The following is a 25,629-nucleotide window of genomic DNA, read 5'->3' on the forward strand; positions in this document are numbered from 1 at the left end:
TCACTGAACTTGCTTCACTTGGGGCCAAATCATTGGGAACCTGGAACTAAAACCTAACAGGAAATAGCTAATCCCCCTTTATCGATCAGTAGTCTTTCTGAAACACTTTTTGCTGCGCATGAGGTCTCACAAAACCAGGGGTCTGTGGTGTTTCTTCACACAGCCCTCATCTCGTCTTCTTTTTTGTTCAACTAAGCTTTACCCCTCAAACTCACGACCCCAGGTTCAAGAGTCACATGCTTTCCTAAGCCAGCCAGGTGCCCCTCTTCTTCCTTTGTTAGACTTCACTCCATCTACCCTTATTCTGTCATTTTCTTATTTCCATTCAGATTTTTAAAAGTATTTTACCGTGTATGTTTCCTTCATTTTCTGCAGTGGGAACGAAGCAAACAGGACCTGTCCAAGGACAGACTGGTGCTAGTTACATTTGTTGCATCTACTTGGCCGTCAGAGGACAGTCGTCCATCCCTTTACCAGAATTCAGCATCTGCACTGTGCTCCTGCTGGCTAGGCAGCTAAAAGGCTAGCGGTACACATCTTTCTCCTTTACATCATGTCTTCAGCCTTACATTGTTACCCATCACAGGATCAGCCCTGCTTGGCATCTGAGGGTCTCAGTCATTTATTTATTAAGTGAATGATTAGCACTGGAATTGTTAGCGGTAATTAACAAATGTGTGCTTTATGCCTTGATAGCGGGTACCAGCATTTAAGTACTGCTCAAGTTTGCTTTCTGGGTGCAGAATACCAGTCTTTTGAAATCTGCACACTCTTTTAAATGACCAAAATCAAGGCACAGCTTTAATTAGTATATTCCTGAATGCCTTAAATGTCCGAGGCACTGAGAACAAAGATGAATGCAGGGTAACCTAGGTAGCTTTCAGGCTGTTAAGCATCTCACTTTGACTCAGGTCATGATCTTGGGGTCCTAAGATCAAGCCCCGAGTCTGTTTTTCTCTGCCCCTCTCCCCACTCAAGCGCGCACATTCTCTAATAAAAACTTAAAAAAAAAAAAAAGAGATGAATGCAGTTGCAATGAGATTACAATGTAAACTCTCAGATAATTTATAAATTTGCTAATTGCAGTCCTGAACACAATTCTCTAAACTCCCATTCCACACCTAGCTTCATCTTTCCCTATTTATGAAAGCAGACATCAGGCAGTTTCCATAAAGTAGTCATCTAGCATTTAATTCATTCAGTTGGCAAACACTTATTGAACACCAATTATGTATTGGTTCCTGTACAAGGTATACAAAGATAAGGAAGATTTTCTCTCTGTCCTTATAGAGTAGAGCTTAAGGAATAGGCCTTTTTTTTTTTTTTTTTTTTTTTAAGTAAGCTCCACACCCAGTATGGGGCTTGAACTTATGACCCTGAGACCAAGACCTGTGTTGAAATCGAGTCAGATGCTTAACCAACAGAGCGACTCAGGCACCTCCAGACGAATTACTTTTTAAAGAAGTATTCAGAGGCACTAAAAGGGGAAGACCAAGTATGTTCAGAGTCTTGCTTTGCAGATGGTTTCCTTTTAAACGGTTCAAAGTTTTAGCCTAGTGGTTTCTAGATATAGAATATTGAAATTAATATCTCTAAGTATAGATACCTATATAGATCTATATAGGCTTATAATCGACAGGTATAGAACACTGAAATTAATACTTAATGGCAAAATAAAATACTTTTTGGAATATTTACAGTGGAGAATAGGCACCAGATGGTTAAGGTTAGGTACTCTGATATAGCAGGTCGTTTTGAGATACTGGAGATTCTCAAGGCCTGGAACTGTCACAGGCTATGGTAGTTAGGACAGTGGTTCTCAAACTTCATGTACATGGGAATCCTCTGAAGGACTTATTAAAACAGATTTCTAGGTCCCACACCCATAGTTTCATTCAGATCTTGAGTGTTGTGTCTCTAACAATTCCCCAGGTCATGCCGATGCTTCTGATCCAATGACCACACTTGAGAACCACTGAATTGGAGTACAGGTTAGGCAGGGATAAACTTTCCTGAGAGAAACGCAGTTTTACTGTGTGTACTGTGAAGAATGTGGAGGCAGGGCAAACCCTACCAAGGTTATTATTTATATATGGAATATGCACCTGACCCAAATCCATGGCCTTTGAGTAAATTACAAAAGATACTTTGCCTTGAGGTTAATGTATAATACAGTGCCTGGCTCTGTATCCAGGTACTTGGTATGTTTACAAGAGAGACTTTAGTAAACATCCCCTCTTTCCTGAGACAGGTTTGGACACGTGGCTTTAAACCTCTGTGTTGAATAGAAGCGAACCTACTTGCAATTACATAATTTTCTTATTGAAATGATGACAGGCAGACAAAGTTAAAATTTAAAACTCTTTATCCAAGTCACCATCCAAAGCAGGATTCTTATTCATTAATCCTATGTTTTGCTCACCTTCTTCAACGAACCTGTTATTCTACAATGAGGTACCCGTGTGAGGCACCTTTTGTACCCAACATTGATTGGTTGCCAAGCAGACTGCTGCCACCCTGGGGAAGCTCATGATTCCTCTCGCCCTTTCTGCTAAAAGGAGGGGAATTCATGGTACAGGGTCAAGGGCAAGGCGGGAGAGTAGAGTACAGATCCAGCTTAATAGAGATTTGAGGTGAACAGTAAGTTGTCTCTGTTCCATCCATCAGCAGCAAAAGTACTTAAGTTGAAATGATAAAACTTCACGTGAAGCCTGTTAGGTCCAATGGTCTTGTATCCCTGGCTGCATCTGAGTCAAATTTCCCTATAAGAGAAACACTGCTACTCTGAACAAAATTGTCCTTTATAGTAGCCCCCATCAGAGGTTAGGATAGTTCCTTCAGGGTTCCAAAATTTCAGACTTCTAGAAACTACTTGTTGTTTCTCTTCCAGTACTGTGCCATTGATTCTTGCATAAAATTCTGGAATGCTGGCTCTTCACGGCTTTCCTCTGTAACTGCAAGGAAAAAAGGTCAATTCTTAACTTTCCCATTAGAAAGGTATCAGATAATGGTAGATTAGAGCTGCTGTCACTAATCCATCAGAAACAGTACTCTGCTTCTAATAAACTGTTTACTTCTCCCAAAGAAGAAATATCTTCTACAAGCATGCTCTATTTATCATGTTGCCCAAAATGTACAATTTCTTTCATCTGTAAGTGGGGAGAATACCTCCCTCATAAAGTAACTAAAATGAGGTCCCGCTCCTAGGTATTTTTAACCAAGAGAAATATATACAGCAGCTTTATTCATAACAGCGAAAATCTGGAAACAACCCTAATGGCAATCAGCTGATGAATGGATAGACCATTCATGGTAAAAGCCATATCATGGCATATTATTATTCATCGGTAAAAAGAACATACTTCTGACACAAGGATGGACTGCAAGAGCATTACACTGACTGAGAAAAGTCAAACGTGAAAAGCTAAAACACTGCGATTCCAATTATCCAACATTCTAGAAAAAAGCAAAATTACAGGAATAGGAATCAGATTAGTGATTGCCAAAAACTAAGTGTGCAGAAAGGGGACTGAATAAAAACAAGCATGAGGAACTTTTGGGGGTGGTGGAAGTATTCCGTATCTTGACCTATGATGGCTATTACTAATGCACATATATTTGTTAAAATTCAGCAAACTAAAAACCCTTAAAAAGGGTGGGCTTTACTGTTTGTAAATTATACCTCAATAAGTCTGAGTCAATGAGCCATTTTAGATGTTAGCATCCAGCATACTGGACGGCAAAGAGAGGTTTGCTCTTAGTCGTAGCTAGAACCGAAAAATGTTGTTTCAAGAAACGGATTCTGATCACAGTTCATAAACTATGCCAGGTGGAACCCTGCTGAGGCCACCTTATGCATTCTTGCCCTTCACGCCCTAAGTATTCTTTTTTTTTTTTTTTTTTAAGATTTTATTTATTTATTCATGAGAGACACACGGGGAGAGAGAGAGAGGCAGAGACACAGGCAGAGGGAGAAGCAGGCTCCATGCAGGGAGCCGATGCAGGACTCGATCCCGGGTCTCCAGGATCACACCCTGGACTGAAGGCGACGCTAAACCGCTGAGTCACCCAGGCTGCCCCTCACCCCCTATGTATTCTTAAAAGAGTATTTACAGAAAACAAAAATTCTAGATTTCTCAAATGGATTTCAAGCTAAAGATGAGAAGACACAAGACTAATTAAAAGCCTGTAATGAGCTCAATGTTGACCGTTCAGTAGAGGCCAGGAACTCTCAATACATGAACTCTTTCCTGCTGCTATATCCAGTGCCATCTCTCCTCTCCCCTATCACTGGCTGCATGTGTAAGGTTTCTCTGAATAAGAAGCTCCCGAGCAAACATGATGGTGATGAGCTGCTACTCTCTTCATGAGCCACTTCAGCCACCTCTCACCTCTGTGATCAATATCATCAGTATCACTGTCAGCTTCGTCGTCCTCTTCATCCAAAGTTCCCCGAGTCAGGATCAAGTCAGAAGGGTCAAGTGCAGGAGATAAGCTGTCTACAGAGAAAACACCAATCAGTAGCATGTCATGAACCTGTATGTCCTCAAAAAGATGATTCTGATTCAGTGACTATGGTTATAATTTGGGAGGATGAAAGTGGTCGTGATAAATACAAATGCAGGATTTTACCTTTTCTAAATGTATTATTGTCAATACCACTTAACTTTTACAGTAGTATAGTTCACAAAATGCTTCCAGGATCCCAGTAACCCCAAGGTGCTCTTTTTAAGCTGAAGAAAATAATTTTCTTTCTTTTTTTTTTTTTTTAATTTTTTTTTATAAATAATCTTTTTTTTAAAATTTTATTTATTTATTTATGATAGTCACAGAGAGAGAGAGAGAGAGAGAGATAGAGAGAGAGAGGCAGAGACATAGGCAGAGGGAGAAGCAGGCTCCATGCACGGGGAGCCCAACGTGGGATTCGATCCTGGGTCTCCAGGATCACACCCTGGGCCAAAGGCAGGCGCTAAACCGCTGCGCCACCCAGGGATCCCGAAAATAATTTTCAAGTAGCTTGCCCTCTTTCATTCTTAGTAGCTCCTAGAAGAGGCTATAGTTTTTCTTATGAAGACTAAGGACATCTGAGCAGATGCAGTGTGCTGGGGAGTCAGGGTAAAGGAAGATCCAGATGGAAATTTAAGTTCTGAGGGTCTGAAGAGAACAGATGGTGAAATGGTAGGCAACAAAGCAGCCCGGATATTATTCAAGAAAAAGAGGGAAGGAGGAAAATGGGAAACTGAATCTACTCTTAGAGACTAATTTCCTACTCCGAGAAACTCAATGAGGGCTAAGTGCCAAGCAAAGTCGAATTCAGCCTGCGAGGGTTGGGCTTTACAAGAACCTCCATGATGCCACATATCCTAGAGCCTTCAGGAGCCTCGTCAGAGAAAAGTCACCTGGGGACTGAGGAGGCCAACAGTGACAACAGCAAGAGACACAGATCTCTGGGGCCCTGCGGCCCTGAAGACGGATGGTGGCATGGCGTGTTAACAGTCAGAGCTTCAGTCGGTGCCTAACTATACTTGGGATGTTCCCCCAATAATTTACTGCAAGTCTTCTACCTTTAACAGGTTATCTGAGTGTGAAAGACCTTTTGCAGCAGATTGAACACTTACTGCTTCACATATTTTTTTTAAGATTTTTAATTAATTTATTCATGAGAGACACACACACACACAGAGACAGAGAGAGAGAGAGAGAGAGAGAGAGAGGGAGGCAGAGACACAGGCAGAGGGAAAAGCAGGCTCCATGGAGGGAGCCTGACATGGGACTAGATCCCAGGTCTCCAGGATCATGCCCTGGGCTCATTGGCTCAACCGCTGAGCCACCCGGGCTGCCCTGCTTCACGTATTCTTGAGTGATTTAAAGGAGCGCAGCACACAGATGTTTATGTCGCTGAGGTGTACAGGATGGCCAGGCCAGTTCACTTAACTGGTAAACCCAGCCACAGTCCAGCATCTCCCCCTCCAAGCTGCTTTGCATTGACTATCAAGGATACAGCAACAGCTTTCGTGAGTAGAACTTCATTCCTTTAAAGGTCAGTCCATCCATAAGTGTGGATGGGTGGGGGTGCATACATACTAAATATGAGCGCCAATCTAGAAACCCCTAAGAATCAATGACAAAATGAATTCAAACAATAGAAAATACAGGGGCGCCTGGGTGGCTCAGTCAGTGGAGCGCCTGATTGTTGGTTTCAGCTCAGGTTATGATCATGGGTCATGGGCTCAAGCTCCACACTGGGTTCCTCACTCTGTGTTGAGTTCATAAACTGAGTTGAAACCAAGAATCGGGCGCTCAACCGACTGAGCCACCCAGGAGCCAGCTTCCAATTCTTTCTTCCTCTCCCTCCCGCTCTGCCACTCCCACGTTAGGCGCTTTCTCAAATAAATAATCTTTAAAAAAATTGAAAAACAAAAAAATTCACAAAAGTGGCAAAATAAAAAGACTAATAGATGGAAATAAAACCCCTTCGTATACACAAGCACAACCCATTACAAGATACAGTGGTTCAGAAAATCCCATTTCAACACTAGAAGAAGATAAAATCCTTGGAAAATTTTAACAAAAACTATGCAAAAATCACATGAGGAAAAAACTCCTGAAAAATACAAAAGTACTCTTGAAAATATAAACATAATCCTTGTTCCTGGATAGGGTGACTCATATAGGGTGACCCTATATTAATGAACATAATGCAAGACCACTAAGAAATACCAAAAAGTTTTTTTGTTTGCTTTTTTTTAGCAAGCTAAATTAGTTGATGCTTAAGTTCATGTGGAAAAATAAACATGCAATAGCCAAGGAAATGCTAAAAAAGAAAAATATGAAAAAGGACTAGCCAAAGCAGACATTAAAACATTCTATAAAGACCCTAGATAATTATAACAGTGTGGTACAGACCCAGACAGTCCAGAAGAATAAGACAGGGAGTCCAAAAATATACCCAGGTACACATGGAACTTTAGTATTCCATCTCAGATCACTGGGGCAAAGGCAGACTTTTTGAGAAATAGGGCAGGTACAACTGTTTATAAAAAAGGTAACACAGACCTATACTTCACACCATCCACAGAAGAAACTCTTAAATGGAACAGGGATCTAAAGGCAGAGAACGAGGGCTGCCTGGGTGGCTCAGTCGGTTAAGCCTCCGACTCTTGGTTTCAGCTCAGGTCATGATCTCAGGGTCGTGTGACCCAGCTCCATGCTCAATGCAGAGCAAATTCTGTCTCTCCTCCTTTTCCCTCCCTCTTTGCTCCTACCCCCTACTCACACTGGTACGTTTTCTCTCTCTCTCTCTCTCTCAAATAAATAAAAATCTTTAAATGTAGACAATGATACCATATTAAGTACTACAATAAAACATGAGTGAATTCCTCTTTAACACAGTATAAGGAAGGGATTCCCAATTATCACTCAAGATCCAGATGCAGTGAAGAGAAGGCAAGTAAATTTGACGACATCAAAACAAAACAAAAATTTTCACCTGGAAAAATAACACCATGGACAAAGTCAAAAAACGAGTGACAAACAGGGAGAAAATATTTCCAACATGCATCACAGAAAAACAATACTATAGCCCTATTAGATTAATGGATATTAAAATTAGTGGGTAAACATGTGAGAATTATTTTTTTTAATTTTTTAAAATTTATTTATTTGTGATAGTCACAGAGAGAGAGAGAGAGAGAGAGGCAGAGACACAGGCAGAGGGAGAAGCAGGCTCCACGCACCGGGAGCCCGATGCGGGATTCAATCCAGGGTCTCCAGGATCGCACCCTGGGCCAAAGGCAGGCGCCAAACCGCTGCGCCACCCAGGGATCCCAAACATGTGAGAATTAAAAGGACATTCGTAGGGTCTCAAATCATCACCCACAAAATACTTATCAAGGGAAAAATAACTTTTCAGAGAACAACCTGGCAGACACCACTTTGAGTACTTAAAATTAACATCACCAACAATGGGACAAATTAACATCACCAACAATGGGACAAATCAACATCACGCGTTCCCTGATGAGATGCATGGAAAAGTCACAAATTCCACTTCTGTAAAGTTCTGCCAAAAAGGAGCCACCTGAATTGAGTCCTGAGGGAATATCAGTCAAACCCAAGCTGAGGAACATCCTATAAAATATCTGTCCCATATACTTGCAAATTATCACTGCTGTGAAACACAAAGACTAAAGAAACTTCCAGATTGAAGGAGAGAGAGACAAGACAACTAAATGCAATGCAGATCCAGGATTTTCTCCTGCTGTACAGGGCAAACAGCTACACCTAAATAAGCATTACACACTACACGACAGTAGCAGTGTTCATTTCCTAATTTCTAGTAATGAGCTTATATAAAATATCCTTGTTTTAGGAAATACAGACAGAAGTATCAAGGATAATATTGAAAAATAAGTGTATAACTTACAGGACTCTGAAAAAAGGAACATGTTTTGTAAGTATACAAATTTGTAAGTATACAAATGTATACTTATATACGAAGTCATACATCATGAGAAGAAGACAATGAAGCAACGTGGTAAAATGTTGACATTTTGTGAATCTGGTTGAATGCTGCATAGTAATCATTCTAGCCACTAGCCACACAATTTTTCTGTTAATCTGAAAGTAGGTCAAAATAAACAGGAAACAAGGGAGGAGAGTGGAAGGCAAAAAACGTATTTAAGAAAACTGAGTGGGGGGATGGGGTAACTGGGGGACAGGCGTTAAGGAGGGCACTTGATGTGATAAGCACTGGGTGCTATTATGCAACTGATGAACCACTAAACTCTACCCTCAACTTCCTAATACACTGTATGTTAACTAATTTAGGTTTTTTGTAAAGTGTTTAAGAAAATAGAGAAGACATCAAGTATCTAGCTGAAGTAAAGCAAAACCTACCTGAAGAGGAAGAACTCAAAGTGGTATAGTTAAACACAACGTCCAGTTTACCTTTGCAAATCACACACAAAGCAAAAGCGGTAGAATAGATAAATAAATACGTTGATCAATCTCAAACACATCATTTTTATCCTTTTCTCGCTCTTAAACAGAAGTATCTTCCTGCTCAGTGGAAATACGCATATCATCCTTTCAGTTCCTAACACCAGGAGACCCTCCAGTACCTGTGGCAGTCCCTGTGTCCAAGGCTACAGAGGCCATATCTTTCCGAAGGCGTTCCAGTTGTTCCTTCTGCTGCTGGCTCTGTGCATTGGCCTGTACACACAAAGAAAAATATCTTCATATTAAAAAAGGAGTCCTAGGGGTGCCTGGGTGGCTCAGTCCGTTAAGCATCTAACTCTTAATTTCGGCTCAGGTCATGATCTGTGTCGCTGAGCATGGAACCTGCTTAAGATTCTCCCTCCCTCCGCACCCTCCCCAACCAGGTAACACCCTCTCTCTCTACAAAATAAATATAAATCAAATAAAATCTTTAGGGAAAAAAAATAGGAGCCCTGAATCAGATGCCAGACTTGTAACAGGAGATGACTAAGTATACACACAAACACTAGAGGCTATTTAGACATTGAGGCAGGTAAGAGATAGCAGATACAGAAACACCAAGCAGTGTGGATCAAGATAGCACAAGTTCAGACTGGAGGGCTCTGCAGAATGAATTAGGGGTTGCAGAAGTCAGACACAAGAACCCATCAAAAGAACTGTCAAGCACACTCAGCAGTGATAAGGGGCCCAATGGAGCTGAAGGGGGCAGGCCAAGCGATTATTTGGAATAAGCACTGTGAACCACTTTTTTCTTAAAATTCTATAACCAGCTCTAAATGCAGCTTAGAGTAGGAGTGGGGTGGGGCCCAAGAAGTGCTTAGCAAATCTAACAGGAAAAATCAGACTTTAAGAAATTCAAATAAAGAGAAGAAAAACAATTAAGGGGCCCTCCTGCATCTAGACAGCACACATACAGGTTTACTAATTTAAAATAACAAACACGTAGAACATACACTGATAGCCCCCAAAAAAGTATTTATGGCAGGAGGATTAGTGCACGGTTTAAAGTTCTTTTTTAGTGGCCCAAAACATACACATAGCCTCCTCTCTTACCAGTGACTTCTTCAGACGTTCATATTCAGGACGATACTCCCTGGAGAGAGAAAACACTTTCTAAATTCCTGTGTTTAATAATCTGTCCTGCCCGCCTCCACATCATTTCCATGTTCCTAGGCTCTGACAGTAACAGAAGACCTTACTTTACTGAATGTTAGATGGAACAAGTCTTAGTCACTGATATTCTATCCCTATGGAATTAAAAGTCAAAGTGCTTGTCCCCACTCTGAAACCAGCGAAGAGACAAAAAAACTGCTGACCTGGAAAGATGAAGTCTGTGGAGTTCATGTCTGATGAGCTCACCATTTTTTTGGATAAACACAGTGATGAATAAAAGAAGGTGGGCCTGTTGGGCTCAGGAAGCTCAACGTGTAATTATGTGGCTTATCTGGGCAACAACAAAAGGATACAGAAGGGTCTGTCCAGAGGCTTTGGTAACACGCAGAAAGACCCCTTCTCTGATGAATCAAAATCAAAATAATGTGTCTAAAAATCACCATGTGGTTGTTAGAAGCTTGCTAACAAATGAAGCCAAAGGAAGCCAATTATCATGCCACCCCCCCAAGGAAAGCGTTCGGGTTACCTTTTCCTATAAGTAAACAAATTCCAGTATTAACGATGATAACAGTAACAACAATCATTTATCGTGAACTGTGCTTGCTATGTGTCAGCAATCGGCAATTATACTAGGTGCTTCAGATATATTTTCTCAAATGACACTCACAACCTTAACAATAAAATGCTACTATCCCTGATGTACAAATGATGAAAACCTGCTAAGGCCACCCATTTATTCAGTGGATAAAACAGAAATCCAACCCGTGTCAGTCTGACTCCACAGGCTATGTTCTTAATCCAGGGTCAGCCAATGTGGCAAACAGGCCAAATCATGCCTATTTTTGTAAATAAAGTTTTATTAGGACACAGCCATGCCCATTTGTTTGCAAATTGTTTACAGATGCTCTCGCCCTACAATGACAGTTGAGAGTTGCAACAAAGATCGTAAGGCCTACAAAAGCCTGAAATATTTACAATCTGGCTTTTTACAAAAAAAATGTCTAGGGCGCCCATATGGTTCTTTCCGTTAAGCATCTGCCTTCAGCTCAGGTCATGATCCCAGGGTCCTGGGATCAAGCCCTGCATTGGGCTCCCTAATCAGTGGGAGCCTGCTTCTCTCGCTCCCTCTCTGCCTGCAGCCTCCCCTGCTTGTGCTGTCAAATAAGTAAATAAGATCTCTTAAAAATTTTTTAAAAAATAAAACAAAAAATGAAAAGTCTGAAGACTCTTGCTCTTAATCATTAAATACAGTGAAAGTTGTACACTATGTTTAAAGAAGGTTAATGGAGACTTCTTATCCCTAAGTGTACACACACAGATCCAGTACACATCCAAATGACAAATGTAATACCTACACTGTGAAACCCAAATGCTTTGCCTGGCAAAACTGCCATCGTATCAGATTGTGGGTTACTAAAAATGTCATCAAGAGGATTTTTCCTTCATCCTCACCTTTCATATTCTTCTGCGGCACTGGTGACTTGCACGAAGAGTTCATCTAAGCCTGTACCCAGAACAGCAGACACACCCACCACCTGCCAAAAAGCATCAATGCCACTGAGCAAACAACTGTGTATTTTTAAATGGTGTATATATTACTTTGTTCAAATGTCATAAAATCTTCATAAAAGAAGTTTAGATACCTCAAGAAGTCTCTGGCAAAGGGTGAAGCTAAAACAAAACAGCACACATACTCAAAAGCCATGGAAAGAAGTTTATGGAAAAGAGAAGGCTGGATAAAAAGAAAATTAGGAGAAACACACAGCGAGGCTTTTCATCTATTCCCTGTCAAATCTAACCACTGCTTGTTCTCTATAAAAATTACTATCTCGGGTGCTTGGGTGGCTCAGTCGGTTCAGTGTCTGCCTTTGGCTCGGGTCATGGTCCAAGATCCTGGGATGGAGCCCAGCATTAGGCTCCTTGCACAGGAGGGAGTCTGCTTCTCCCTCTCCTGCCCCTTCCCTTGCTCCTGGTCTCCCTCACTCTTTCTCTCAAACAACTAAATCTTAAAAAAAAAAAAATTAGTATCTCACTGCCTTTGTTTGAGCAATTACCATCCTCCCTGCCATCCCGACTCACATTTGCTTATGTAAATCATACCCTTCCTTCAAAGCATACCTCTAATGCTATATCCTCCAAAATCCCTCATTTCAAGAGTGATCTGCCCCTCAGTAGCATCAGGCCCAACCTTCAATATTAGTAAGATCCTTACCACAATATATTATGTTTTAATTCTGTATGTAGCCTTCTCTTTGAACTAGATCATAAACTCTGTAGGTAGGGTCTTTATCTTACTTATCTTCTTCTTTTTTTTTTTTTTTTTAAAGTAATCTCAATATCCAATGAGGGGCTCGAACTCATGACCCTGAGATTAAGAGCCAGCCATGGGGTACCTGGTTGGCTCAATAGTTTGGGCATCTGCCCTTCGGCCTAGGTCAGGATCTCAGGGTCCCGGGATACAGGCCCATGTCGGGCCCCCTGATCAGCAGCGAGCTGGCTTCTCCTCCCTCTGCCCTTCCCCCTGCTCATGTGCACTTATTCTCTCTCTCTCAAATAAATAAATAGAATCTTTAAAAAAATGAAATAAAATAAAATAGCCAGCCACCTCTACTTTGTCTTTTAAACCTCCAGTTTTAAAACTGGACAGCAACATGCAAAAGAGGAGGTGGGAAAACCTCCAATTTTTAATAAGTCATGCTTTAAATGCTTTGTGAAAATACCAAACTTCTTTTCTAAGATAGGTTCAACGCCAGCCCTATGGTTAAGAGGATGCCTGAAGGGACTATCAGTATAAGCAGAGGAGAAAGTTTACCCTAAGTGAGCTGTAAAACTCATCCAACACCAGGCTCATTGAACGAGTCAGGTTACTGACGTATGTAGTCTCTTGATTCAAGGCATCTTGGAAAGCTTCAAAATCTTGCATCCATTCCACTGCAAAGCTGTGATCAATGATGTCAGTCTGTACCAAACAGAAGACAATCATCAGCATTCAGAGGTGTGTTTAGATACCAAACAACGTCAAAAAATTTTTAGTTAAATGCCAACCACAAAGCAATTATTCATATTTTTTTTTCTCTGCTTCCCCCATTTCCTCCTCCACTACAACAAACCATAAAGGACCACGGCTACTGTAAATAAATGAACATATGTGTTCTCTTGGTTGAAGCCGACCCTTTACTATCTTCTGCCAAGTGACCATGACCACAGTAGATGCCAGCACATTCTAGGCTCTGAAGTCATGTACTCTCTTGAATCCCTGCTGTCGACGCAAGAAAAGTGAAGTTTTCTGTTTTAATTGCTCTGCCAATAAACAAGCAGTCCCTCCCCCATATACATAGTTGTGATTCTGAGGGATAACCTATACACTATGATTGAGGGGCTGCTCTATCCAGTTTTAAATTACTCCGAGGAGAGCCAGTAATACATATTCATTTATTTCGACTGAATCTTTTTCCTACAAATGCTCATGACTTTGTTTCAGTTAAGTTTGAATCTATTCTCCGACATGTGAAAATCCTCACCTACCCAAACCCCTAAACCTTCCAATAACACAAGGTTCTGATGAAAAAGAAATACTAAACCACAAAAGGAAGGAACCACTTACTTTATTCATAACCACAATGAAAGGCAGCTTGGTTTTGTACAAGATGCTGAAAATCAAACATCAAGACATTATCAGTGAAAGCACTTAAGCTCTTGCTTACCCAAGCGTCAGTCTGCTAGAACCGAGTAACTAGAACTGGAATGGGTTCAGACGCTACATATAGCTATCCATCCTGACACAGCCCTCACATTCTACTCTCCCAAGAGGAAGAGGTACTCCACCGCTACCATTAAGCAAACAACACACATACGTTCTCTTTCTTTCTTGGAGTAATAATGCTTTGGTATTCATCTGGTTTTCTGTGTATGGTTTTTTTGTCTGGTCGTTTCGACCAAATAATTGTCTCTTTTAAACAATATATATGGAAACAACGCTGTCAGACATCAGATTTCTATTTGGACTACAATTTATTGCATCTACCAAGAAGGTATATCCCTAGTCATAGGAGAAGGCACAAATGCTGGTGATGGCTTTTATGTATCCACCAAATAAAATTCTCTCAAATTTCATAATAATTTCCCTTGCTCTCTGTCGAATGCACTCACATACCCTAGTAAGGCATGTCTCTCTGTCCTTAATGACACCAAGTTGGGGCAAACTTGTGCTTTTTGGAATTATAGATAAATCTCTTTATTCACAATCTCTCATTTTATATAATAAGTCTACACGTCATAACACAGAAAAGGAACATTTATATCAGAGGGATCTATTCTATTTAGACTCGTTTCATTCAACTGCGAGCGACTACCAAAAGGTTCATATTCATACACTACCTGTTTCTGTAACAAGCAAAGGGGGGAGATGAGAAGCTGGTCAAAGAGAATGCTAACACATATGCCTCTCTTCTAATCTCTCCCCAGCTCACAACTACTAAACTGAGGGGCACATCTGAATGAGCACAAATCCAGGTTGGTAAGCACTCAGGACTCAAATATAAAAAAGAAAAGAGGAGGCCTCCTACCTTGATGTAATACCATGGCCCACCAACAATCCATTACCTGCAGGCATAGAGCATATTGGACATGAAGGTCACTGGATTGGTGCTTCTTGATGTATCCATGACGTATATGACAACCGTGGGAAATGAGGATGCCTAAAGCCACAAAATAATCACAGCCTTAGTCAAAGGACTCATGACCTATCTCCAAACTCTTTTCCCACCTTCCTTAGCAAGGGAAAACCACTTTAGGCAGCGTGCCAATAGCTTCCACAACTAACTTCCCATATAGCATCCCACTCAATAAAAAGATGCTTAGCCAGCTTAGCTCTCTAGTTAGTCTAACAAGTCCTCGAATACTCACCAGGGCTTCAGTAATGATTGTCCCAGAAGCTGACCACGTGAAAACCTCAATCTGTCCAGGTGTGTCAAGCAAGACATATCTGTATCAACAACAACCATTCGAGAAGTATCACACCTGTGAAATACTGAAAGATATTCCAGCACACGTAACACTGAACATCTGCTTATCCAAGAAGGAATAACCTCTTCACACTGTCAAGTCTAACTTCCTCCCACTGCCCTTAAAACGTATACTACCTGTCCAGTATGCATGATACCAGGCAGGAGTAGCAGTCCACAAATTGCTGCAAATGATCACAGAAGAAACTATGATCGTTTTAGAAACACACTGTGTTAAAAACGAGGGATAAACAAAATCAGAAGGCAAATCTCTTGGGGAACCAAGGTTTCTTGGGGTCGTGGTTGGGGGGGGGGGTTGAAGAAAGGTTTTGAATTCTCTATAATGAGCATATAGTCTTTTATTATTTTTTTAAGATTTTATTTATTTATTCATGAGAGACACAGAGACACAAACAGAGGGAGAAGCAGGCTCCCTGCAGGGAGCCCGATGCAGGATTCAATCCCAGAACCCTGGGGTCACGACCTGAGTCAAAGACAGACACCCAACCACCGAGCTACCCAGGCGCCCCTTAAGATTTATTTTTAAACATGGGTTAGAAAGGTACTTCAGAGATTTTAATGCCAACAAATGTGTTTTCCCAAGAGAAGGCAGGGAGACAACTGAATTTGGACAAAGTCTTAAAACACCTCCTAGGAAGCCGTGGGCATACATGACAGTGATTGGGGGTAGGATACTATTGAATTTAGCTCATCACTCTAGAGCATATTAATGATTTCTTTTGCCCACCTTTTTGTTTCACTTCTAATGGTTTCATCTCAATCTACACCCTTTCAGAGCCCGATGGTATCCTGAAATCCTTGAGACACGTCAACTACAGAGTAATAAACAGGTGTTAGGCCAAAAGCACTTACTTAGACATGTTCTGGGCCTTCTCAATAAATTTCATCACCTGAAAGAAAAAAGATGCCAATTAAAAACAGGATCCATCTTCAATACAAAAATCACCGTTTCCAGGGTGGCCCACCTTATAGGCAACTATCAACTACTGAATCTCTGTTCTCAGTCTTAGGACACCAACTAATAAACTCCATGAACTAAGGAAACACAGTCACATCAGCAGCACTGACACACCCCAGAGTGTACTGCTGGGTCCTGAGAAGCTGAAGACGGTCTCTCACTTTCGGGTCATATCTCTTAGTACTTTGGTATAAAATGTTTAACAGCCTGTCTCTTGGAGTGACATGAGGGTAAAAAATTCATGATTACAAAACACTCTTGTAGAACTAGGAGAAAAACCTAAACAGTGACAATTATCTGTCACATGTAGAAAAGCCCCATTATCTTTCCATTCCATGCCTGCTAGCCCCTCCCACTCCCCTTCTCCATCCTCAAGGTGACACTATAAGCCAAGATCAAGAAAAGAGCCTAGATTTTTGTTTTATTGGCCATCACAAATGTTAAATGTGAAGTGTCTCACAATACTGATTATCCTGTCATTACTTACTTCTCTATCAAAATGTTTACTTATTTTCCATATGTATATCCAGGTTTATTGCTCTTCTTTCCCAATGTGAGCAAGCTAGGCATTCAAAAGTCAGAGGTTTTTGGGGATCCCTGGGTGGCTCAGTGGTTTGGCGCCTGCCTTTGGCCCAGGGCGCGATCCTGGAGTCCCAGGATGGAGTCCCACGTCGGGCTCCCGGCATGGCGCCTGCTTCTCCCTCCTCCTGTGTCTCTGCCTCTCTCTCTCTCTCTCTCTCTAGGTCTATCATAAATAAATAAATAAATCTTTAAAAAGAATAAGTCTGTCATCTGTTTAAAAAAAAAGTCATAGGTTTTTACGCAGTCATGTCTATAAAAGTAAAAAGAGACATACATACCTGATCAAATCTGGTAGCAAAGAGATTGAGTGAGGTCACTATACCACCATTGGGCCCAAGCCCATATCTGGACACCAAGTTGAGGATTTAAATTACTTACAGATCAATTTAGGTGATGAAACTCACACTTAGGATATTATTCACACACATAGCACCGTAACATTAGTGTTCCACAAATGGAAACTGGCAGCTAATCCTTGACTAGTATATACCACACAAACTTACCTTACAAGGAATTTTCATTATCAACATCTTCCTCATTCCTTTATCATTCTGGGGATGCCTAGGCAAAATGAAGAGATTAAAGTGACCAAAATCTAACAGACAGATGCACTTGGCACTGACAGCTTAATGGTATTAGACACTAAGATCTTAAAATATCACTGAAGATATCACACTCCTTGCTCTGATCCTCACTGGTCAACCTGCTGATTATAATTGGTCTACCCAGCTACATCCACCTGCAAGGAAAGTACACATTTCATACAGCATGTACTAACACTCAATGCTCTTAAATAAACCTACTCATTTGAGTATCCCAATCAGAGGAGGCAGTGGCCTCCAAGGCAATACTACTTTGTGGAAGCAAGGCATGGCACCAGCTACCCAGCCTCCCACTCTGGGTGCTTTCTAATTACAACAGCCCATAGTCTAGAAAGATGGTAAGAAAATTGAAATCACAAGGTGTAATAGTCTAATCACCTATAATACCTCTCCTCACTCATCTTTCTATCCTAAGTAAATTACTTTAAAGCAATTAAATGCTTTTGCTAGTATGTTTCACAAAGAAAATGCAGAATACTTTCAAAGCCACAAAAAAAAGACAGTAACTAGTTAGGGATGACTCAATGAAGTAGATGCAGAAAAGGATACTGTTTCATGACTTCTTTATACTTCACAGTGTCACGAATATCTGGGGGGGGGGGGGGGGGAAGGATTAATGGAATTTAACACATAGAAACAAGGGAATCCCTGGGTGGCTGAGCGGTTTAGCGCCTGCCTTCGGCCAAGATGGGATCCTGAAGTCCCGGATCGAGTCCCAGGTCGGGCTCCTTTCTCCTGCTTCTCCCTCTGCATGTGTCTCTGCCCGTCTCTCTCTCTCTCTCTCTCTCTCTGTCTATCATAATAAATAAGTAAAAAGCTTAAAAAAATAATCTTACAAAAAAAAAAACCCACATAGAAACAATAGTTTGAGACACTCCACCTATAACATCCTAAGACAATGGGCCTCTCAAGTCATCTCTCCTTCCTCTGAGGAAAATAAAAATAAGTTTCTCTCCTGGTATCTCAGTTACTTTTCAAGTCTATTTCCTAAAGGTTTAAGCTAAGGCCACTGAAGTGTGATACAGAAAAAAGCAAGATCGTGAAGAGAAGAACAGAAAGGCAGAAAGTGCCCTGCAAGTATCTTCCTACCAACAGGAAGCTGAAACCAGCCTTTCAGGCTTCTCTTGTCTGCATTCTCTTCTACTAATCCCCCCAGCTTCACATTGGTTTCCTTTCTTACTTGGTAAGTGGCAAGCAATCCATGAAAAATGTTAGGCTAGGGGCTCAGAAGTTATGGTAGAAATGGTCTGAGACAAGGAGGGAAGTTTTGTGTGTGTGTTTAAGATTTTATTTATTCATTAACGAGAGAGAAAGAGAGAAAGAGAGAGAGAGAAGCAGGTTTCATGCAGGGAGCCTGACATGGTACTTGATCCTAGGTCTCCAGGATCAGGCCCTGGGCTAAAGGTGGCGCTAAACCACTGAGCCACCTGGGCTGCCCTGTGTGTGTGTGTTTTTAAGTAATGTAGCCAAGTTGGGGTTTTTTTCTTCTCTAAGATTTTCTTTAAGATTTTATTCATTTATTCATGAGAGACACAGAGAGAGCAGCAGAGACATAGGCAAAGGGAGAAGCAGGCTCCCTAAGGGGAGCTAGATGTGGAACTCCATCCCAGGACTCTGGGATCATGCCCTGAGCAGGAAGGCAGACACTAAACCACTGAGCCGCCCAGGAGCCCCAGGGGAAAAGTTTTATACAACTTAAGTACCTTATCAGTGATCACAGGCAAAGAAAAAGGGAGCTAAATCAAGAAAAAACGTTTATTTCTTACTAACTGCCTACTGGTAGCGAGGGGTAATGCAGACCTGATTTTTCAAAGGGAATTAATGCATCCAGTAATATCTAACTAAACTGTCTACCAGCCTACAGACTCTACCAACGATTTGAATTCCATCTTTTTTAAAATTTAGGTGTAACTGACATACAGTATCTTACTAGTTTCAGGTTTACATCATATTGATTCAATATTTTCATAAATTTCAAAATGATCTCCACTAGTTACCATGTGTCATAATACAAAGTTATTATAGTATTAATTCTATTCCCTAATCTGTAAGTTATATCCCTATGACTTATTGTGTACCTGGACATTTGTACCTCTTAATCCCCTTCACCCATTTCACTCACTCCCAACTCCTCCCTGCTCTGGTAACCAACAGTTTGTTTCTTATATCTGTGAGTCTGTTTCTGCTTTGTTTTGTTTTTTAGATTCCACATATAAGTGAAATCAAAAGATATTTGTCTTTCTCTGTCTTGGCTTATTTCACTTAGCATAACATCCTCTAGGTCCATCCATGTAGTCCCAAATGGTAAAATTTCATTCTTTTTAATGGCTGAGTAATTTTACAAAAAACATATATTTATATATATATATTATTTACAAATATATATATATCTTCTTATCCAGTCGTATATACATACACACACACATATATATCTTCTTATCTAGTCATCTATCATCAGATAGAAGTCCATCCTTTCAGCAAGAAGATATTAACTTTTTCCCCAACTTCCCAAAATGACCTCTGCTCCTGAACAAGATTTTCCTTTATTAGTATGATTAGGGTCCAAGTAGCTTAGCAGAATTAAGAGACAAAAAATGAGAGGATTAGCACAGTGACAGCCTGAAAATAAGGAAGCTCCCAGATTTTTTTTTTTTTCAAGATTTTATTTATTTATTCATGAGAGACACAGAGACAGAGACAGAGAGGCAGAGACACAGGCAGACGGAGAAGCAGGCTCCATGGAGGTAGCCTGATATGGGACTCGATCCCGGGACTCCAGGATCATGCCCTGGGCCCAAGGCAGGCACTAAACCGCTGAGCCACCCAAGGATCCCAGGCTCCTAGATTCAATCAAGAATCATGACAATGCATCATATTCACCCTTAATTTCTGTCAGAGTCACAGATTTCTCTGGAAGTCTGATGATAACCGGAAACTTTTCCCCAAAACAATGCATATATGTGTATCCATGTATATGCCTGTGTCTCTGCCTCTCTCTCTCTCATGAATAAAGAAAATCTTTTTTTTTTCTTTTTAAATAGTTTATTTATGTATTCACGAGTGACACAGACAGAGAGAGAGGCAGAGACACAGGCAGAGGGAGAAGCAGGCTCCATAAGCGGAGTTTGCCTGGGTCCGGTCTCCAGGGTCACGCCCTGGATTGAAGGCGGCGCTAAACCGCTGAGACACCCGGGCTGTCCAAGAAATAAGATGTTTAAAAAATACAAATGAAATAACAGTAGCCTGACAGCCTCGGATCAGAAAGAGGGGAGACATGGGAGTGAGAGGTAAGGAAACTAATATACTTAGGGAAAGGAGTCAACAAAGAAAATTGTTTAGAATCTTTAGGAAATTCAAGGAAAATGAAAGATAGTTTAGAGAAAACGAAAACTGAAAGCATTAGAGATTGGCCGAGCTGGAGGCTTTTGGTTTTCTGAAGAACTTCAGAGTTCTGTTCCAGTTTACTCACCAATATTGGCAGGAAAGGGTACTTCGTGTACAGCCGGGTCCAGATTAATCACATAAGGTGGAGAGCCTCGGCTATGCAGATGTCCGGTAAGCCTCTGCGGAGACGCGAGAAGAGCGATGCAGTGAGACCGAGGGAATGATAAGGCGCCAAGATTCCTTTATGCAGCACAGCTGAAGACTTCTGCACTTACGTGTCCCTCCCTCCACCTGAAACACTCGTCCCCAATATCCGCTCCGACATTCAACTCTCAGGTGAAATGCTTTCTTTTCTTGCTCATCCTCCAACAGGGCCTCCCCTATTGTCTGTCGGTCACTTAATCACTTGATTCGTGTGAGGTTTTTCCCCATCACTCCCATTAAAACATCAGCTCCGATAAAGCGGGAACCTTGTCAAATTCAATCGCTGCATCTCCAGCGCTCGAACCCGAAGAGCTGCGCCAGAGACAACACCGTAGTAATCCCCACCCAAAGCCTGGGCGCCAGCACCGTCCTAACTGCCGGTTACGTGGGAGCCCCCGCCTTCCAGGAGGCGGCAGTTTGAGCGGCAAGACCATTCCAGAACAACGTGGCAAGCTGTGCCAAATACGAACTGAGGGTGCGGAGGAGAGAGCCCTAACTGAGCCAGGCTGGAGTCCGAAAAGGCTCGGAGCCGGAGTTGCTGGCGAGGTCCTGAAAGCCACACGCGGATCCCCTTCAACTCCCGAGCCCGTCCTCGAGGTCCCCCTGGCCTTCCGCCCACCACTGACAACCTCTCGAGCGCACCTCCTACTCCCGCGCCCTGTACGTCACCTGTACAAAGGTGGTCTTCCCAGATCCCGCCATTCCTAACACCAACAGACACACTGGGGGCCGAGGACCCCCCGAAGCCCGCTCCTCAGCGGCCTCCGCGGGCGCCGCCATCTTCCTCGGGCTCCGCCCGCTCTACCATAGAGACGCCGCGTACCTAGAGAGGCTTCCGTGCCGCCGCGGGCCGCGCAGGCGACGCCAGAGCCTCCGCGGCGCGGCCGGGCAAGGCGGAGGGGCGGGCCGCTCGCCAGAGCATCCTAGCCTCCGGGCCAACCAGGGACAGGGGCGGGGAAATGGAGGGCAGGGGAGGACCCGGGAGAGGGGCGCTCACCGCCGTAACGTAACGAAGGGTCTGGGAGAGGCGAGGCTCTGCTCCCCGGGAGGGCAAGACGAGACGGGGTCCCCAAGGCAGGGCGCCCCAGGTCGCAAATGAGGAGAGTGCGCTTCTCCTTCCGCCCCCAAGTGGCGGGGGACGGAGCCGCCGGGGAACTGGCTGCTGGGCCTTATTCGGCAGCCGACGAGGTTCAGGAGCTCAGGGCTGGACAGGCGGGGACTGGGGCGGAGTGCGACCCCGGGGGTTGCTGGGCGGCGCCGACCCCCGTGGAGCACAGACCCGAGAAACTGCGAGAACGTTCCGCAAGGGGGCGCCGCGTCCGCGCGTCGCTGGCCCCTGACCCGAGCGCTCCTTCCTCGGCGGTCCCCCTCGGTGAGCCTCCCCGTCACCTTGGAGACGGACGCTCGGATTCCTGGAGCAAGTAGGTACTGCAAGGGGCGCTTTTCCCTCCACGCAAGTGTCCTCGGATGCCGGACAGGGGCTGGAAAAGCCAGGAAATGTATTGCTACTCTCGCCCAGCTCAGCGGGTCCCGTCGCCCTTTGTGGCTACCGCAGTGCTCAGTGAATCTTAAAATCTAGGTTTCACACCCACGCGCTGCCGCTGCTGGCGGTGCGCGTCGGGCCAAGTCCTTTAAATTCCCTGAACTTGTTTTCTCCGCTCTAAAACGGAGGGAATGCCTTACGGCGGTTGTAGTGAATGCGTGCTTGTAAATTGTAAGCCGCATTCGTTCATCTTTACCCCTAGCTGCATCCCTGGTGCCTCGCATAGTGACAGAACCATAATAGGTACTCAAAAAAATATTTTCTCATGTGAATTAAAGTATAGTTGTGCATTTTGTGTTTACTAAACTTTCATTTAGAATTGGTGGGGAGGGGCAGCCCGGGTGGCTCAGCGGTGGGGCGTCCCCGAGTCCCGGGATGGAGTCTCAGGTCAGGCTCCCTGCGTGGAGCCTGCTTCTCTCTCTTCCTCTGTGTGTGTGTGTGTGTGTGTGTGTGTGTGTCTAATGAATAAATAAATAAATAAAATCTTAAGGAAAGAAAAAAAGAACTGATGGGGGAATGTCTTACTTGTTCTTCCTTCAGGTTTGCTAAGGACTCTAGGAGTTCCTCTCCACCGTATCTTAGTTTAATAAATGATTTTTTCAAGCCAGAGAAGCTAAGCAAGTCAGCGATGAGGTTTAAAGAAAAAGCAGTGGTGGAAATGACAAAGCTGAACAACCAAATAAAACAAGCTCAAAGCCAGCAAGAGTCACTAATGGAGGAAACCAAGCAGCTATATGCTGAGAAGTTACTTGTCCAGACTGAAAACAAATTCTTCCTGGAATATCTAACCAACAAAACTGAAGAGTATAGCATGCAGCCTGAAAGGCTGTGGAACAGCTATTTACAAAAAAGTCAGGAGATTGAACAAAGGAGACGAGACTATGCCTCCAAATATGCGAAACAAACTTCAGTGTTTAAAAGGGAGCTTTTGCAGAAGGAAAAGATCCAATGCAACTTAAAGCAGCAGTTGCAGACACTGAGGAAAATTTCACTGTTAAAGGAGAAACAGGAGAGAGAAATCCAGATATTACAGGACGAGAAAAAGAAAACCCCAGCTGAGACGGATGCCAAGAAACAGGAAATCCAGGTCCAGTTACTCCAGGAAAAAGCATTTCTAGAGAAACAACTGAGTGAGCCAGACATGGGGCAGTTGGGAAAGAGGAAAAGAAAGGAGCTTGACAGGAAGGCCCAGGCCTTGGAGTTGGAAGCAAAGCAGTATACTTTTGAGTTCTACCGTGGCATCAGGAGAGAGAACCGGGAGTTACGGAAGAAGTTCCTGCAGCAAACTCAGCAGTGCCAGGAGTTGCAAGCTACTAAAAGCCAGTTAGAAAATCAGAAGCAGCAGCTGCAGCTGGAACAGTGGTATGTGGAGGGCTTAATCCGGGCCAGGCAACGATTGCAAAGAAGGCGTAATTGGTGCCCAGGACAGGATGCTCCAAGGACCACACTAACACCTCTGAGTACCAAACCAAAGATTAATCCAAAGCAATTCCTAAAATAACACTGCGTAAATAAAGACTGGAGCAAGTATTCTGATAAACCGATTGCTGCATAAACTTAGTTAGGAAGGCTTTAGGATCTCAGATTGCTATGGCAAAGTATCCATCATGATGTGTTAGTGTGAAATATTAGGTGCATTTTCCCAGCAGTACTGCTACATATTTGTGCCACCAGCTTCCTTTAATTAGGAGATTTTTCCTTCATTAGATCTTGTTAATAAATGGGATGTTCCTCAAATCTCTAGATAACACCATTTCCCAAACACCAGTACATTAAACTAGCTCAAGAAAACCACCTGGAGGTAGTGAAAGGAAAACAGTGGTGTGATTTATTTCGTGTGGCCAACTTAGATTTCTAAGAGTAGCATTTCAGATTGACTTTATATGATACCTTCCTCTCTGTAAACAAACGGGTTATCCTCATGCCTCTTGGCCAGCTCCACACAAAAAAGGCAAAGTGCTTTTAAGGTCTTTTTCAAGTTTGCACCAGTGACCAGGCAGCTTCTTCTATGGTTTTGTCAAGAGTGGAAAAGTAATTTAAGCAGTATGTTCAATAAGAGCTAGGCAAAAAACAAAACAAAAAAAAAAACCCACTGGGCAGAATGACCTTTTGTCTGATGCTCAGCCCCTACAATTTTAGCTTTGAGTAAATTAAGGGAAGAGCAGATATTAGGTCAACTCTTAACTTTTGAAAAACCTTTTCTGTCAAGAAATACATCTAGCATTAATGAGGTAACTGAATGCCTCTACTTATTTCAGGAAAATATATGAAAAACGTTTTAAAATATTGGGACAACTGTAAAGAGTCTTGTGCCATCTATTTCCCTAACAACATTCTGAATTCTAAGACAACGAGTAAGATTACTTAAATATAAGTACTTCAGGTTTAGGTCACTTCTACATTTTCTTACCTGATACCTGATACCTGATAGTGCATTTTGAAATGCCTTTTATAATTAAAAGTGCCTTATATTTATGTCTATTGAGAAGAACAAGCTTTGCGCAGTGGCAGTATCCATCATAGCCAAAGAAGTTTATCCAGGCACGATTATTGCTTATTTAGAAGAACTGGAAATAATATTTTTAATTAGTAAGACTTTTATGGTAGTTTTTAAAAAATTTTTTGCACTGACGACATATAGACGGTTAGACTAGTTATTTATTTGCATGCTGAATCCTAGTACAGGAACATAATCCCACATTTTAACATTGCTCCTCTATGGGAAAATAAAGTCAACTTTATGTTTTCCAGAAATTGTCAGTGATTAAAAACTTCAAAATAATCTTCCTGAGTTTTCAGTTTTATGCCTATGTAAAAATGAATTCCTTTAAAATTGTGGAGTAAAAAGTTATTTCTCCCTCAATGCCTTCACCTTCTAGCTTTAACGATGTTTTTAATGTGTAGCTTATTAGAAATAAAAACCTTAGATTATAGTGTATCTGTTGACTTCTCCCCAGTAACGGCTTTCCTGTTTCATCACTCTTCTCTTATTACTGCTTCTGCATATCTCATTCATACTAGTATGGATATAATAAAACCAATTTCAATACAGAAAGTAGAATTTTAGATAGTATGCAGGTAACTTAACCTATACTAACCTTTAGATAGTATGCAGGTAACTAACCAACTTTCTTGAGCCGAAAATACAGAAAGACTGAACCTGAAAAATATGGTAACCAACGCAAATTTGAAGCCTTATTCTCTGTAGATGCAAAAATG

The 25,629-nt window shown here is 42.2% G+C and overlaps 3 protein-coding genes across 17 annotated transcripts in view; 2 read left to right on the forward strand and 1 right to left on the reverse strand.

Annotated features, from left to right (window-relative positions):
• The window catches only part of LOC140600073 (STAGA complex 65 subunit gamma), a 29,778-nt gene extending 12,903 nt beyond the window's left edge, over positions 1-16,875 (forward strand). For 3 of the 9 annotated variants that reach the window (XM_072767964.1, XM_072767967.1, XM_072767968.1), the window contains exon 7: positions 14,578-16,875. The gene's annotated coding sequence lies outside the window, so the exon portion shown is untranslated. Of the gene's footprint in view, positions 1-375; positions 3,196-9,050; positions 11,333-14,577 lie in introns of those variants that run through there. The other 6 variants (XM_072767971.1, XM_072767974.1, XM_072767976.1 and 3 more) reach the window with 3 other exon arrangements.
• On the reverse strand, positions 2,348-21,982 carry LOC112912692 (GPN-loop GTPase 1). Of its 6 annotated transcripts, none has more exons than XM_072718784.1 (14): positions 21,865-21,982; positions 20,749-20,842; positions 17,829-17,868; positions 16,956-17,022; positions 15,990-16,027; positions 15,019-15,097; positions 14,716-14,810; positions 13,718-13,763; positions 12,926-13,072; positions 11,566-11,648; positions 10,054-10,093; positions 9,123-9,213; positions 4,392-4,499; positions 2,348-2,954 (listed from the first exon to the last, which is right to left on the reverse strand). In XM_072718784.1, exons 3-14 carry the CDS (start codon positions 17,834-17,836, stop codon positions 2,869-2,871), a joined length of 888 nt encoding a protein of 295 aa, XP_072574885.1. In that variant the 5' UTR covers positions 17,837-17,868; positions 20,749-20,842; positions 21,865-21,982; the 3' UTR covers positions 2,348-2,868. The 6 variants fall into 6 exon arrangements, with proteins under 6 accessions (XP_072574885.1, XP_072574884.1, XP_072574883.1 ...); XM_072718783.1 differs by lacking the exon at positions 21,865-21,982 and adding an exon at positions 21,691-21,827; XM_072718782.1 differs by lacking the exon at positions 21,865-21,982 and adding an exon at positions 21,537-21,743.
• Positions 21,963-25,346, forward strand: CCDC121 (coiled-coil domain containing 121). Of its 2 annotated transcripts, none has more exons than XM_072767960.1 (2): positions 21,963-22,288; positions 22,951-25,346. In XM_072767960.1, exons 1-2 carry the CDS (start codon positions 21,963-21,965, stop codon positions 23,909-23,911), a joined length of 1,287 nt encoding a protein of 428 aa, XP_072624061.1. In that variant the 3' UTR covers positions 23,912-25,346. The 2 variants fall into 2 exon arrangements, with proteins under 2 accessions (XP_072624061.1, XP_072624062.1); XM_072767961.1 differs by having other exon boundaries at positions 22,164-22,292.
• The last annotated feature ends 283 nt before the right edge of the window (positions 25,347-25,629 follow it).

The sequence above is a fragment of the Vulpes vulpes genome, chromosome 8, assembly GCF_048418805.1.
Source record: "Vulpes vulpes isolate BD-2025 chromosome 8, VulVul3, whole genome shotgun sequence".
Classification (NCBI taxonomy): domain Eukaryota; kingdom Metazoa; phylum Chordata; class Mammalia; order Carnivora; family Canidae; genus Vulpes; species Vulpes vulpes.

What these genes read in the sequence shown, in the direction of transcription:
- LOC112912692 (XM_072718782.1), bottom strand. Translation starts at nt 21,647, where the DNA reads ATGGCGGCGCCCGCGGAGGCCGCTGAGGAGCGGGCTTCGGGGGGTCCT. An exon ending in TTGCTACCAGATTTGATCAG is followed by an intron (nt 16,028 to 16,955) that starts GTATGTATGTCT and finishes TTTTTCTTTCAG; the next exon opens with GTGATGAAATTTATTGAGAA. An exon ending in CAATCATTACTGAAGCCCTG is followed by an intron (nt 14,811 to 15,018) that starts GTGAGTATTCGA and finishes TTGTGGCTTTAG; the next exon opens with GCATCCTCATTTCCCACGGT.
- CCDC121 (XM_072767960.1), top strand. Translation starts at nt 21,963, where the DNA reads ATGAGGAGAGTGCGCTTCTCCTTCCGCCCCCAAGTGGCGGGGGACGGA. An exon ending in CGCTCGGATTCCTGGAGCAA is followed by an intron (nt 22,289 to 22,950) that starts GTAGGTACTGCA and finishes TTCTTCCTTCAG; the next exon opens with GTTTGCTAAGGACTCTAGGA.